This window comes from Orcinus orca, chromosome 6 (genome assembly GCF_937001465.1).
Source record: "Orcinus orca chromosome 6, mOrcOrc1.1, whole genome shotgun sequence".
In the NCBI taxonomy this organism is placed as follows: Eukaryota; Metazoa; Chordata; class Mammalia; order Artiodactyla; family Delphinidae; genus Orcinus; species Orcinus orca.
The window spans coordinates 102,869,699-102,884,287 of NC_064564.1; the positions used below are offsets into that span (position 1 = coordinate 102,869,699).

Here is a 14,589-nt window from a genome sequence, read left to right on the forward strand (position 1 = left end):
ATCAAGGGCCCAGGGAGCAGGACTTTGGCAGGGCACGTCTCAAAGATCTCAGCTATCATTTCTGCAATGGGGAGTCAGTTTGCTCTGAGTGGGAATAGAAATAGGTGCTGGTCAGTCTTGATCTGGGCTCACTGGAATCCGTACCTCTGACCAACCATCTTTACAATGGGAGAGCCAGTGTATTATGCTTCTAGAACTGGAAAAACTTGAGCCTTTCGTGATTCCATTTGAGGGATTGTTGTTGTTGTTCTGCATTTTGAATGTAGTTCCCTTTTGCTTCTCATTCAATAAAACAGGCCCTGACAGCCCTCTCATTGAGATTATTACAGTGGTACCATCTCAGGCCAGTGCATTTCGGAAATATGTTGTTGGCACTCACCAGCGAGTGAGATGCATAAAGAAAATATTCTAATGACAGTTGAGTTGAGAGAGCTTTGATCTCCCTCCAGAACTGCTCTCATGGCTTTGAAATGCAGTTTTGGCAGAGGGGTAAAGTCTGGGCACCTTGGCTGGGCCCCCCCCTGAAACTGACATTCCAGGGGACCCACAACCTTCGCAGGAGGAGCCAGGTACAAGAGCTGTGCAGGAAGAAAAGAGACACCAAGACACCTCTTGACAGGCAGTTGGGGAGAGGATCTAAGTGAGGAGGGACTTTCCAGCTTAGCCCAACGTTTCCCGAATTCTATTGGTTATGCTGTTATTTGATTTTTGGCAAAGGCAGGGGGGGGACGGGGGGAAAGGATTACGGTCAGATATGTTTGGGAATACTTCATATGCTCTCTGTCTTATTCCCATTTTGTATATTAAAGGCTCTGAAAATTCTTGCAATTAAAAAATATATGTATTTTAACCTTGTTTAACAGAGCGTGTCCAAAGCCATCTGACTTGAAAACCCTTTTCCTTTAAATATGCCTCTGCTTCTTGTGGATTTAGCCTTCTATAGACCATGATTTGGAAAACACGCCTAGTTCACACGCTCACTGAATAGATGGGGACTCTGAGCTTCAGACTAGGCAGCTGAGCATCATGGGAATGGGCCAGAAATCCAGGCAGTGTAGGTTCTGCACAGGGTGTCCAGCTGAGGAGGGTGGATGCTACAGTCCTTCCCATGCCTAACTCTCCAAGCTGTGCCCCCTTGCAAGGAGCTATGTCCCACCCCCACCCCCCGAAGGGAGAGGTGACTTTATTAGTTGGTGCAAAGGTGCTGTCACATACAGGCTAGTGAAGAGAGGTCTACACCCCTTATTTGATACCTTGGGAAAGTCGCTTCACTTGCTTGAGTCGTGGGCTTCCTCATCCTGTTTTGAAGTTGTGTGATTTACAGGAGAGATAGGTGCTCGAAAGCTGCCAGCCAGAGGTAGCTCTGTCTCTTGAAGGAAAGTTCTGGGGAGACACAGAGATGATAAAGACTTGACTTCTACCTGCTTGAAGCTTACCGCAGCCTGATGGAGAAGACAGTGACGATAACACAGAGCAGGGCGATAGGTACTAGAATCCAAAGTAGGGGACTCTGGGGAGGGAGAAGTCATCTTCAGCTAGAGGTGGTATTGATGATTTTGATGTTGCTAATAATTTTCATTGTAATTAATAATAATACAATAAAAATAGCCTAGGCTAGTCAATGAGTGTCTTCAAATGTGCCAGACACTGTGCGAGGAACCTTTTCTGCACTGCCTCTGGTCCTCCTGACACCCCTGAAGGGTGGACATCATCGCCCCATTTTACAGGGGAGGGTGGTCAGGAGTGGCCACATGGTATACATTCCATGTAAGCTGAGCTTAGCAGGGAGGGTAAGATTTTAAAAGGCTGAGATTCAGGAAGAGAGCTCATAAGGCAGAGAAGAGAAACTGATGGACATGCTTCATGAATGGGCATGATTGGGGAAAACCAGAGGTTCTCGGGACGAGGAAACCATAGTAACTTGAGTTGGAGTTTGTGGGAGGGAGAAGAAGATTGGGTGGTAGGGATGAGACACTGAAAGCGGAGATGGGGAGAGCCACCCGGAGGGCAGACTGTCAGTTTAGGTTTCTTCCCAGTAGGAGGAAATAGGAGACCAGAATATGGAGGGGACTTTGTGCCAGCGTGGCGCTCATTTCATCCCTCTGGTATCCCCATGAGCTAGCTGAGACTCAGAGAGGCAGGGCAACCCGCCCATGGATCTAGGTCTGTCTGTCTGTCCAACTGAGTAGTACCTGCGCATAAATTAATAAAGACACAGAGTTTGGGATTTGGATTGATTTGGGGGTGTAGTTTTTTGTTTTTTTTAAAGAGATTTCGCCAATTTATAGTATACACAGGGGGCCAAGCTCCCCGCAGTGGCAAAATGGGAAGCAAGTGGCCCTGAGCAAACCCTTTTCCTCCTCTTATCAACCCATCTCCCTAAACCCTAAGGATCCTTCTCACTTTGACCTTCTCTGCTTCCTCCTCCATCCATCAACAGAGGGAATAAACAAACCTTAAAGAGATGGGGGAGGAAGGTAAATACATGGATTCCTGTCCCTAGGATTTTCCGCCCAATACTTTTGGGAGACCCCCAGCTTGGCTCTGAACTGGTGGGAAGACCTCAGCCAGCAGAAGGAAATCTTTTGGCCACAGAGCCGTTTTTCTTTGTGTGCCCCCCCCCCCCCCCGCCTAAAAAAGAGCCGGACAGGAGAGGGGCCAGTGGGATCAGGGGCCTGAGTGGCCCCTCTTTTGGGAAATGGGGGCTTCTCAAAGTGTGAAGAAAAAAAAAAACACCCACATACAAGCAAGGGAGAGGCCTCAATATCCCACATCTCTGCCTTGAGCCAGGATGAATACCACCCCCTGAAAAGATTGGTTTCTGCAATTATATGAGAATAAACAACCAATTAAAACATCTCCCTGCCCCTGCCCCACCCCTGTCTTCCTCTCCTGAAGCTTTCTCAGCCTGGAGCAAAGGAGCAAAGAGGTGACTTTCTCTAATAGCATTTGTGTTCTCTGCCTGAGAGAACGCTTGATGGAAATGGACAAATCAATTAGAAAATAATAAATAATGTGGAAAAGGCCGATCCAGGAAAATTTTGGCTTCTCTGTGTTTTCATTCTCCTCCCACACATTGTTTCCTTTCACAGTGGCCCTGAGTGAGCTTGGACTTGAGGGTGAGGTTGAGGGAAGAATTGGACACATCTAGATTTGGACTTGGCCTTGTCTGTATTTATGTGATCTCTGAACCCCTGTTCCTTCATCTGCAAGATGGGGATAAATAATAGGAATTGCTAAACATTTCCCGGGGGTTTCTACGTGCCAGGTATTACTCTAAGCCCTTTACACTTTCTTTATTAACATCCTAAATCCTCAGAACAACTCTATGAGGTAGATACTGTTATCATCCTTGTTTTGTGTATGAAGAAACTGGGGTGCAGGAAGTTAAGTAAATAGCCCAAGGTGACCTAGCCCAAGGTGACCCAGACATCCAGTGGAAGAGCTGGATTCAAACCCAGGACTCTGGCTTGAGAATGAGCCATCCTACCCACTCTGCTACGTGACTTCAAATACTGCAAAGAGGGCTTCCCTGGTGGCGCAGTGGTTGAGAGTCCGCCTGCCGATGCAGGGGACGCGGGTTCGTGCCCCGGTCTGGGAAGATCCCACATGCCGCGGAGCGGCTGGGCCCGTGAGCCATGGCCGCTGAGCCTGCGCGTCCGGAGCCTGTGCTCCGCAACGGGAGAGGCCACAACAGTGAGAGGCCCGCGTACCGCAAAACAAAACAAAACAAAACAAAAATACTGCAAAGAGATGGGACAACAGGTGTAGCTAGCACAGGGGCTGGCACACAGCAGAAGCTTACTGCATGCTGTCTTTCTCATTCCTCATCCCTACTCGGATCAGAAAACTCATTCAAACTCCTTATGAGGCTTCTAGCCTAACGAGCTGAAGGTGGGATCTCTGGGGAGAGGAGGTATAGCGGCAAAATTTCGGGTCAATATTTCAGCTTCCGTGGCTGTCCTTGGAATTACTAGTCAGCTCAACCTATACACAGATGTGCTCTTTCTAGGCCTTGCTTGTGTCTCCAACTCATGCTCACCTTTTTTGGAAAAGCTGCAAAAATTATCGTCACCTGACTATCATGGGCTCTTGATCAGTGGGCGGCCAGGAGTGCACTGTAGGTCTCAGACGTATCCTATTGCCGTCGGAGTGGAGGTGTAGGTTTGTGACCCATAGCAATGTCCTGGGAAGCACCAGGCAGCTGTTATTAATCCCAGTATATTGATAAGGAAACTGAGGCCTCATAGGAAGGAAGTGCTGAAGCTGAGACTGGGACCTAAATGTTTTAGGTTTTCTCTTTCCCAATGTAAATTCAGCTCCATCAACATCTCCTGAGTGCTTGCCCAGTGTCAAGCCCTGTGCAGAGAACTGGGTAAACAGAGATGAATTAGGCACATTCCCTGCCCCCTGGGAGCCACAATCAGTGGTAGATACAGACAGGTAGAGTGTTTGGAATGGTGTGAGAGCGAGTACTCATAGGAGGTAGATGAGTACAGAGATGGTAAAGGGGGTGGAGGTGAGATGGGACTCAGGGAAGTCTTCCTGGAGGAGTGGTACCAGAATGGACTTTGGATTTGTTCGTCAGGGGATAAAATGGGAGCCAAGTCCCTGACAGAGGGAACAGCGTGAGTAAAGGCACTGAGGATAAAGCCACTGCACCTTGGGGGGGCCGGCGGGGGGTGCTGACAACACACAGTGAGAAATTCGAGAGAGAGAACAGAGGGAGAAGAAGCTAAAGGGGGAAACAGGGTCTTGCAGGCCCTGCTGGGGATCTCTGACTTCACTCTTTCATATGTGGGATCCCCTTCTGTGATTCCAGGAGGGAAAGAGAAAGGCAGCATCGTTAGTGTTCTACTGGCCAGGCTCTGCCCCAAACCCCCGTGAGAAACCACACTGGGTGAAAGGGAAACTCTGCCAACTAGCTGTGTGACCTGAGCGAGTACGAAGGCTCTGTAAGCCTCTTTTTCCTCCTCTGGAAAATGGGGATAATGATACCACCTACCTCGGTGTTATTGAGAAGATTAAAGGTGATAATCCTTGTAAAGTCAGACCACATGGAAGGGCCCAACAAACGTTAAATATCATTACTCAGAGGCTTTATCTCACCTACGACATCAGGCTGCCTGCTTATTCATGTATGTTTTTATTCATTGATTCATTTCCAACTTTACTCAAGAAATGCTTACCAGCTGTTCACAAGAATTCCTAAGAAAGAAGATGGCAGACATAAAATGGGGCTGAAAGAAGCACACGGGTGAGCAAGATCCCTCTGTCAATTGAGAAAACGATCCATTAAATAATATGCCTCCAAGAATATACAACAGAGAAAAGGCAGCCTCTTCAATAAGTGGTGCTCGGAAAACCGGACAGCTACGTGTAAAAGAATGAAACGAGAACACTCCCTCACACCATATACAAAAATAAACTCCAAATGGATTAAAGACCTAAATGTAAGGCCAGACACTATAAAACTCTTAGAGGAAAACATAGGCAGAACACTCTAGGACATAAATCACAGCAAGATCCTTTTTGACCCACCTCCTAGAGAAATGGAAATAAAAACAAAAATAAACAAATGGGACCTAATGAAACTTAAAAGCTTTTGCACAGCAAAGGAAAACATAAACAAGATGAAAAGACAACCCTCAGAATGGGAGAAAATATTTGCAAATGAAGCCACTGACAAAGGATTAATCTCCAAAATGTACAAGCAGCTCATGCAGCTCAATATCAAAAAAACAAACAACCCAATCCAAAAATCGGCAGAAGACCTAAATAGACATTTCTCCAAAGAAGATATACAGACTGCCAACAAACACATGAAAGGATGCTCGACATCACTAATCATTAGAGAAATGCAAATCAAAACTACAGTGAGGTATCACCTCACACCATTCAGAATGGCCATCATCAAAAAGTCTACAAACAATAAATGCTGGAGAGGGTGTGGACCCTCTTGCACTGTTGGTGGGAATGTAAATTGATACAGCCACTATGGAGAACAGTATGGAGGTTCCTTAAAACACTAAAAATAGAACTACCATACGACCCAGCAATCCGACTTCTGGGCATATACCCTGAGAAAACCGTAATTCAAAAAGAATCATGTACCACAGTGTTCATTGCAACTCTATTTAACAATAGCCAGGACATGGAAGCAACCTAAGTGTCCATCGACAGATGAATGGTTAAAGAAGACGTGGCACATATATACAGTGGAATATTACTCAGCCATAAAAAAGAAATGAAACAGTTATTTGTAGTGAGGTGGATGGACCTAGAGTCTGTCATACAGAGTGAAGTAAGTCAGAAACAGAAAAACAAATACCGTATACTAACACATATATATGGAATCTAAAAAAAAGAGAAAAAAAGGTTCTGAAGAACCTAGGGACAGGACAGGAATAAAGACACAGATGTAGAAAATGGACTTGAGGACACGGGGAGGGGGAAGGGTAAGCTGGGACGAAGTGAGACAGTGGCATGGACATATATACGCTACCAAGTCTAAAATAGATAGCTAGTGGGAAGCAGCCGCATAGCACAGGGAGATCAGCTCGGTGCTTTGTGACCACCTAGAGGGAGGGATAGGGAGGGTGGGAGGGATATGCAAGAGGGAGGAGATATGGGGATGTATGTATACGTATAGCTGATTCACTTTGTTATACAGCAGAAACTAGCACACCGTTGTAAAGCAATTATACTCCAATAAAGAGGTTAAAAAATAATAATAATAAGCCTGTGACTGACCCAAAGCTGTATCATTCCTATTCTGATCGGAGAATCACACTCCACAAGGGAAGCGGTCTTATTTATTGTGCACCTAGGATATGACAGTCTCTTTCCAAAGGCCATTTCTTTCTCTCTCCAACACTTTGTTCGGTGTATTAAAGAGCTGATGATCGTAGCGTGGGGAATTAATTTACTTTCCGAACATGTCAGTCTATATTCTAAGTATCTACAATGGCAGCTACCCCAAATGCCATGTCCCTTAGCCAATTTTATGGACAAAGAAATAGAGGCTTACAGAATGCAGAATCATCCGTGGGAGGCAGATCACGCCCCAGCGTAAAGAGCATAAGTTTCCAAGCTAGACAGAATTGGCCTTGAAACCCAGTTCTGCAACTTCGGGCAACCTGTTTCATCACTTTGGACCACATGTTGCTTATCTTGAGAACAGAGTAATAACACCTCCTTGCAAGGTTTGAGTAGAGATGCAAAGTAGGCCTCCTGGGACAGCTTTGTATTTGCCAAATACGTGGTCCGAGGTCCATAGTGAATGAATGAAGTAGGGAAGACGCCAAGGCTAGAATACATGTTATCTCTTCCATGGTCTGTTCTCAATCTATATCCGCATTATGTTGCCCTATCCTCAGTCCATATAGCAGAGTCCTTAGGGGCACAGATATTGACTTTAGATAAATCTAGGTTTTAAACTGAACTCTGCTATTGTTTATAAGCTGAGCAGTCTTCAAGTTTCTTAAACTCACAAGGACTTAATTTTTTCATCTGTAAAATGGGATTATCTCACCATAGAAGATTATTGGAGGCAGTCAGTGAGACGATGTTTATAAAATGCTTAGCCAAGTGCCTGGCACATCGTGACTCAATTAATTTGGGAGTACCTGTTACTTGAATACTACCTTTTTTGGATGGTGATGACAGCCAAGGTTCTTTTTCTCTTACAGAGCATACTTGGATGTTAATGAGCTGAAGAACATTCTTAGACTGGATGGATCAACACACCTCAATATCTTCTTTGCAAACTCCTCGGAGGAGGAATTGGCAGGAGTAGCAACTTGGCCGTGGGACAAGGAGGCCCTAATGCATTTAGGTGAGAATTAGAAACTTCTTCAGGAAGAAATTGGATTAGTACAGGAATACGTTTAGTAGTAAGGATGATGATGATGGAGATCATGGTAGTGATGATGGTGAACAACCTATTTACTTATCACTTTTTAATTTTTCAAAACTCTTTAGCATTCCTTATCTTTCACACATCAAGTGATGCTTTGAGAAATATCACAACGTTATTAATCCTGTTCTACCAATGGAGAAACTTAAGTTCCAGAGAGGGAATGGGACTTATCCAAGGTCACAAACAAATCAGCAGCAGAACCACAACTGGAATTTAAATTTCCAGCTCTCTCCATCTGTTGCTTTCTCTTTATACCCCCTGCCTCTTAGTTCATGCAGATATCTTCTCTACCTAGTAACCACATTGTGCTGGCCCAGCCAGTGATGGGTTGACTTGAAAGATGCCAAAGAGGCAAGAGAGAGTTCGTAAGAACTCCCTGTTCCTCCATATTCCACCCAGCAACACCACCAGGAACTCTTCTTACATTCAAATTATTCAAATCCGTAAACAAGACAGACGTTTACACAAACCAGTCACCAAAAGTCAGAAATGACAGTGGTTTCTGAACCAGGCCCTGTAAGCAAACGTTGTTCTTTAATTTTTCCATGCTCTCTTCCAATACACGTCTGTAGGTAGACATGCGTTTTTCAGCTTGTGCATATTTGAAATCATAGCATACATGCATGTGTTCTTTTTCACTTAATATTCTTTTTTTTCACTTAGTATTATGCTATCTACATTTCCCCATGTTGAAACAGTCTTCAAAATTACTTCCCACCCAACTTTTTTTCATTTAACATCACAAGAGGAAAACATCTCTCTAGGTTATGTCCAGTTCTCTAAAGACAAGATATTTTTTAACAGCCACATAATGTTCCATTGACTGAGGGCACTGCCAGTTATTTGGCTCTTGTCCCCTTGTTAGAATGTTCCTATTATTTACACCAGTGAATAGTGATGACTCAGTGAGTACCTTCATCTGAGAATGTTAGGGCTCAGCAGAGTGATGGTGCTGGATCTTTCCTCAGGCCTGTCTGGTCTCCTGGTGAGAGTCCAGCAGCTGCTCTAAATCCACAATATCTTGGAGATAAGGGACTCTGCAACTTCAAACAATAAAGTTGTGTTGAGTCAAACTCTAGACTTAGTTCCCTTCAGACCACCGTCTTTTCCTAGTTGTTTTTAAGAGAGTGAAACCAATTTGTGTGTCTGTGTGTGTGCACCCACACATATGTGTGGTTGTGTAAATAGATAGAAACAAAAATAAATATCCAGTGGTTCTAACTGGGTGGATTTTTATGCCCTAGGAGACACTTGACAATGTCTAGAGAAAATTTTGGATTTTACAAATGGGGGAATGCTACTGGCATCTAGTGGGTAGAGGCCAGCGATGCTGCTAGATCTCCTACAATACCCACAGTAAAGAATTATCCAGCCCAAAATACCAGTAGTGCTGTTGTTGAGAAACCCTGAGATAGATGATGGGTGGGTAGACAGATAGACAGGCAGACCTAGACAAACAGGGGCGAGGCAAAAGAGAGTGTGCAGCTGAGGCAAGCTGAAGCTGATTAGCTCGTGTCACATGCCTAACATGGTGTATGGTAATTTTGCTGGTTCAGGGCCAAAATACATGGTTGTTCTTAGCTGTGACTTAACAGGATGGCCTTAGGCAAGACTCTTTCCTTCTCCAGGTCTCAATTTCTTCAGATTTTAAAGGAATAGGTTAGACTTAGAGGGTCTCCAAGGACCCTTCTCAGTGCTGAAATTCTGTCCTCTTGGAAAATCAACCAAAAGCGTCATGATCAGAGTTTTAGAAGGGTTGAACAGCAGGCTTCTAAAATTAGAGAAAAATACTCCTGATAATACCGTGAATCTCAGAGACTGGCTCAGGACCAGGAATACAGAAGGCTATAAATCCATAGCATGTTATAGGATTTCAGGATGATGTCAGCCTCAAGCTATGTCACCTTTTAAGAGAAGCAGTGGAACAGGGCTCAAGCTCTGTGCTGTCGCTCTGTGAAAAGGGGAGCGTTGGGAGGGGATGAGGGGAAACAGACAGAGCCAGGCTGGACATTAAGTCTGCAATCCTGTCATTATCCCCGGAAACACCTGAGGGGTCCTGCCAGCCTCCCATTCCCCGTTTACCTCAATGTTAAAGCTTCATGGAAAGACAGAGAAGCATTGGCGCTCTCTATCGTAGCTGTTTATTTTAGAGCACGCCAGAGATGCAAAGTCACTTTCCCAAGATGACACAGCCAGTGCAAGACAGAATGAAGATTGCAATCCATGTCAAGCTAATTCCAGCTGGCCTCCAGGCTGCCATCTCCCCATCCTGAGACATCTTGATCATAAGCAACTCCTCTGCAGTAGGCCCAATCAAACCCAATTTATTAGAACCATATATATATATATATATATATATATTTTTTTTTTTTTACCCTCTTTTCCTGCTGTTATGCCACGATCCCTGGAAAAAGCCTTGGGTGGGAAGGTGATTATGTTTCATATTATGATTGACAGAAAATAATTGAGAGAGATTTCCTGTCTCAATTTCTCTTCCTCCCTGCCTCCGTCTCCCCCTTCTCACATAGACACGCGCGTGCACACAGCCCCACACATCCTCTCGTACATCTTTATCTTTGTGCTGGAGGGCTCTGAGCAGTTCAGAATTAATAGACTCCATGAGCCCCATGGCTGAGCAGCCTCGCCCTCCCAGCAGTTCAGTCCGAGATAAAACTACCCCCATGCCTGCTCCAGGCTTGCCAGCACAAATCAGCACGGCCCTGGCTCCTCTCCATTCTTTCATAAGATCCTGCTCTGCACACAGTCACTGCTTGCAGGTTGCTCAGATTTGCATCTTAACCTTCCCTTAAACACACTTGGATTTCCTTCTTTTTTCTTTGGCCACCCCGCGTGGCTTGTGAGATCTCAGTTACCCGAACAGGGATCGAACCTGCGCCCCCAGCAATGAAAGCACCGAGGCTTAACCGCTGGACCGCCAGGAAATTCCCCATACTTGGATTTTCCAGTTTAAATATCTCTCTGCCAGCCTGTATGTATTTCTCCAGTGCCTAAAAATGAACATAGAGCCATGCTATCCATTGATTTTCCTGACATCTGGTCCATCTATCTGCCCAAGGGAAGCAAAGCCCCATCTTTTAAGACGTGGGGTAGATGAGGAACGCACAGGCAGGTCCTCTGGGGCTGTCGTTAAAGTACTCACTCTGCTTCTGTAGGTCTGGGGTGGGGCCTAAGAGTCTGCGTTTTTAGTCACCCTCCAGGCGATGCTGGTGCTGCTTGTTCTTGAGCTACACCTGGAGGAGCACGTGGTTAGACAGTAAGTAGGGCACCTGCTGTGTGTCAGATGCTATGCCGGCTGCCTACGCGTGATTACTTAGGCCTCACAAAACATCTTTAATTGGGTCGCATTCAGCAAATATTCAACATACATTTAATGAGATGCCATCTTCTGGACCCTGTGGTGAGCATCAGCAGTAGAACTCAGATTAAGACCCCTGGCTTTGGAACCCAAGGATCTTGGTTTCAAATTCCAGCTCCCCATTTACTAATTCGATCATGGGCCAGTAACTTCACCTCTCTGTGAGTCAGTGCCCCTCTTACTGGGTTGTGAGATGATTCAATGTGATTATACACATGAAACACTGAGTACAGAGCCTGAGGATACATAACGAATGCTCAAGAAACAGTGGCTGTTTTGACCAGTGTTATGATGGTGAGCACGCCATGGTGGTGGACTTCATGAATATTCACTCTCAGAGGGCACAGAGCTGCAGAAACGGGATTCAGAGATGGCAAGTGATTTGCTCAACTTCACAGAGTTAGTGAAGGCAAAATGAGAACCGGAACCGAGGTGTCTGGCCATGAGGGCTTCATGTAAGCAAATGCCCGTAGAGTGTTCGTGAACCAGGGCATGCCACGCTTCCTAAGAAGTTGCAGCTGAAACGTTGGCCAGCCCAGAAATCAAAGTCCTTGAATTCTAATTACGCCCCTTCGTCCAAGGAGTTTGAAATCCCCTTGGTTCAGTTGCCTCACTTTTTTAGGCATCGGTGTTTTCAACTGAAAAATGAAGGGATTGCACAAAATGACTTTTGAGACTCCTTCCTACTCGATCAGTGATTAACACCGCAAGTCGCAACAGCTCTCAGCAGTGGAGTCATAGGGTGGAGGAGCCTGTGGTTACTTTGGGCAGCACCCCATTTACCCTTGGTTGATTTGGGGATACCTGCATCGGGAAGCAGAGTGCCCAGTTTGCCTAATCCTCTGGCTTTCCCCTTGCAGGTGGCATTGTCTTGAATCCATCTTTCTATGGCATTCCTGGGCACACCCACACCATGATCCATGAGATCGGGCACAGCCTGGGCCTCTATCACATCTTCCGAGGCATCTCAGAAATCCAATCTTGCAGTGACCCCTGCATGGAGACAGAGCCCTCCTTTGAGACCGGAGACCTCTGCAGTGACACCAACCCAGCCCCAAAGCACAAGTTCTGCGGTGACCCGGGGCCAGGGAACGACACCTGTGGCTTTAACAGCTTCTTCAACACTCCTTACAGCAACTTCATGAGCTATGCAGGTAAGGCCCACACTCTGCAGGGTGCACGGGGCTGGGTGTCAGACGTGGCCTCTGGTCCTGGCTCAGAGAAGCCTCGAGCAAGCTGCTTGCCTTTTCTGAGATTTCTTCATCCCCACAATTCCTTATCCCAAATAATCAAGATAATATTCCTTCCGCGAGCACCTCGTGGATACAAGGAAGATGTTGTATCTGAGGGCTCCTCAGAAAGATACTTCAGGCAGCTCACCAGGACTGAAAGTAGGGAAACCTGCGCAGAAGGCCCAGCTCTGCCACAGGGTCGCCTAATGCCTTGGGGTCTGTCACATGCCCTCTCTGGGTCCCGCTTTTCTCAAGAAAATGGAATCTTTGGAACTGACCTCCAAGGTTCCTCCTAGTTTTGCAGCTGTAATTTTCTAAGCTGGTGGTGGTTGAAACTTTATTTATTTATTTATTTGAAACTTTTTTTAAAACACGGAACTCTCACATGCTCCTTTAGTGTTTTATTATAGAAAAAAATAGAATGCTTTTGCAAATATGAAATTATTACATAAGTTGGGTATGTTTTCCTCCTAACTGCATATATCCTTTCAAAGCCCTTTTTCATACCATCAGTAACAGCGTTAAAGACTCATTCTTTGGATTCTAGGATGCCCTGTACTTCCTTTTAGTGTATATCAAGGCCACTTCCAGCCCATATAACATCTTTGGCAAATCAGAAAAAGATATCCCTTCCTTAGGGCAGTCACAGCCCTCACTACTGGCCGCCTAACCAAGAGCTTTTGGGTAAGGCACCACCTGCAAAATTGCACATGGTAGCCCAGCATCCAATTCTATTATAATATTCAACTTAAGTGTTCCTTTCCACCAACCAAAACAAGCGAGCTCTGTGAAGGCAGAGCTTGCCTCTAAATACATCACTGTATTCTCAGTACCTAGCACAGGGCCTTGTGCTTTAAAAATGTTTGTTAAGAAGAAAGGGAGGAAGGAGGGAAGAAGGGAAAGAGAAACGCAGGAGGGGAGGAAAATGAATAAATTCTCTAATAACAGGCATATAAAATTGATTCTTATCAATAATAATATTTCTACTTGTAAAAAAGCTTACTGTTCATAAAGGACTTTAATATACACCATCTTATTTAATTCTCACAAGAAACCTATGAGGTAGGAACTATCACCATTTCATAGGTGACAGTACAATCCATAGGCTGACTGAAGTCTTTGGCCCCAGGTCGCACATCTGACTCAAAGTTTTTTGTTTTGTTGTTTTTACAATGGAATTGCTTAGTTAAATCTCTAATTTTATTTTATTTTATTTTTTTAACATCTTTATTGGAGTATAATTGCTTTCCATTGTTGTGTTAGTTGCTGCTGTATAACAAAGTAAATCAGCTATACATATACATATATCCCCATATCTCCTCCCTCTTGCGTCTCCCTCCCACCCTCCCTATCCCACCCCTCTAGGTGGTCACAAAGCACTGAGCTGATATCCCTGTGCTATGCGGCTGCTTCCCACTAGCTATCTATTTTACATTTGGTAGTGTGTACATGTCCATGCCATTCTCTCACTTTGTCCCAGCTTACCCTTCCCCCTCCCCGTGTCCTCAAGTCCATTCTCTACGTCTGTGTCTTTATTCCTGTCCTGCCCCTAGGTTCATCAGAACCACTTTTTTTTTTTTTTTTTTTTAGATTCCATATATATGTGTTAGCACACGGTATTTGATTTTCTGTTTCTGACTTACTTCACTCTGTATGACAGACTCTAGGTCCATCTACCTCACTACAAATAACTCAGTTTCGTTTCTTTTTATGGCTGAGTAATATTCCATTGTATATATGTGCCACGTCTTCTTTAACCATTCATCTGTCAATGGACACTTAGGTTGCTTCCATGTCCTGGCTATTGTTAAATAGAGTTTCAGTGAACACTGTGGTACATGACTCTTTTTGAATTATGGTTTTCTCAGGGTATATGCCCAGTAGTGGGATTGCTGCATTGTATGGTAGTTCTATTTTTAGTTTTTTAAGGAACCTCCATACTGTTCTCCATAGTGGCTGTATCAATTTACATTCCCACCAACAGTGCAGGAAGGTTCCCTTTTCTCCATACCCTCTCCAGCATTTATTGTTTGTTGATTTTTTTTTAATTTTTGAATTTT

At 44.9% G+C, this 14,589-nt stretch overlaps 1 protein-coding gene across 1 annotated transcript in view; it reads left to right on the forward strand.

The window, feature by feature from the left end:
- The window catches only part of PAPPA (pappalysin 1), a 252,937-nt gene that overhangs the window by 49,300 nt on the left and 189,048 nt on the right, over positions 1 to 14,589 (forward strand). The window contains exons 3-4 of the mRNA XM_033427347.2: positions 7,692 to 7,837; positions 12,158 to 12,451. Coding sequence (XP_033283238.2) covers positions 7,692 to 7,837; positions 12,158 to 12,451 — 440 coding nt within the window. The remainder of the gene's footprint in view (positions 1 to 7,691; positions 7,838 to 12,157; positions 12,452 to 14,589) is intronic.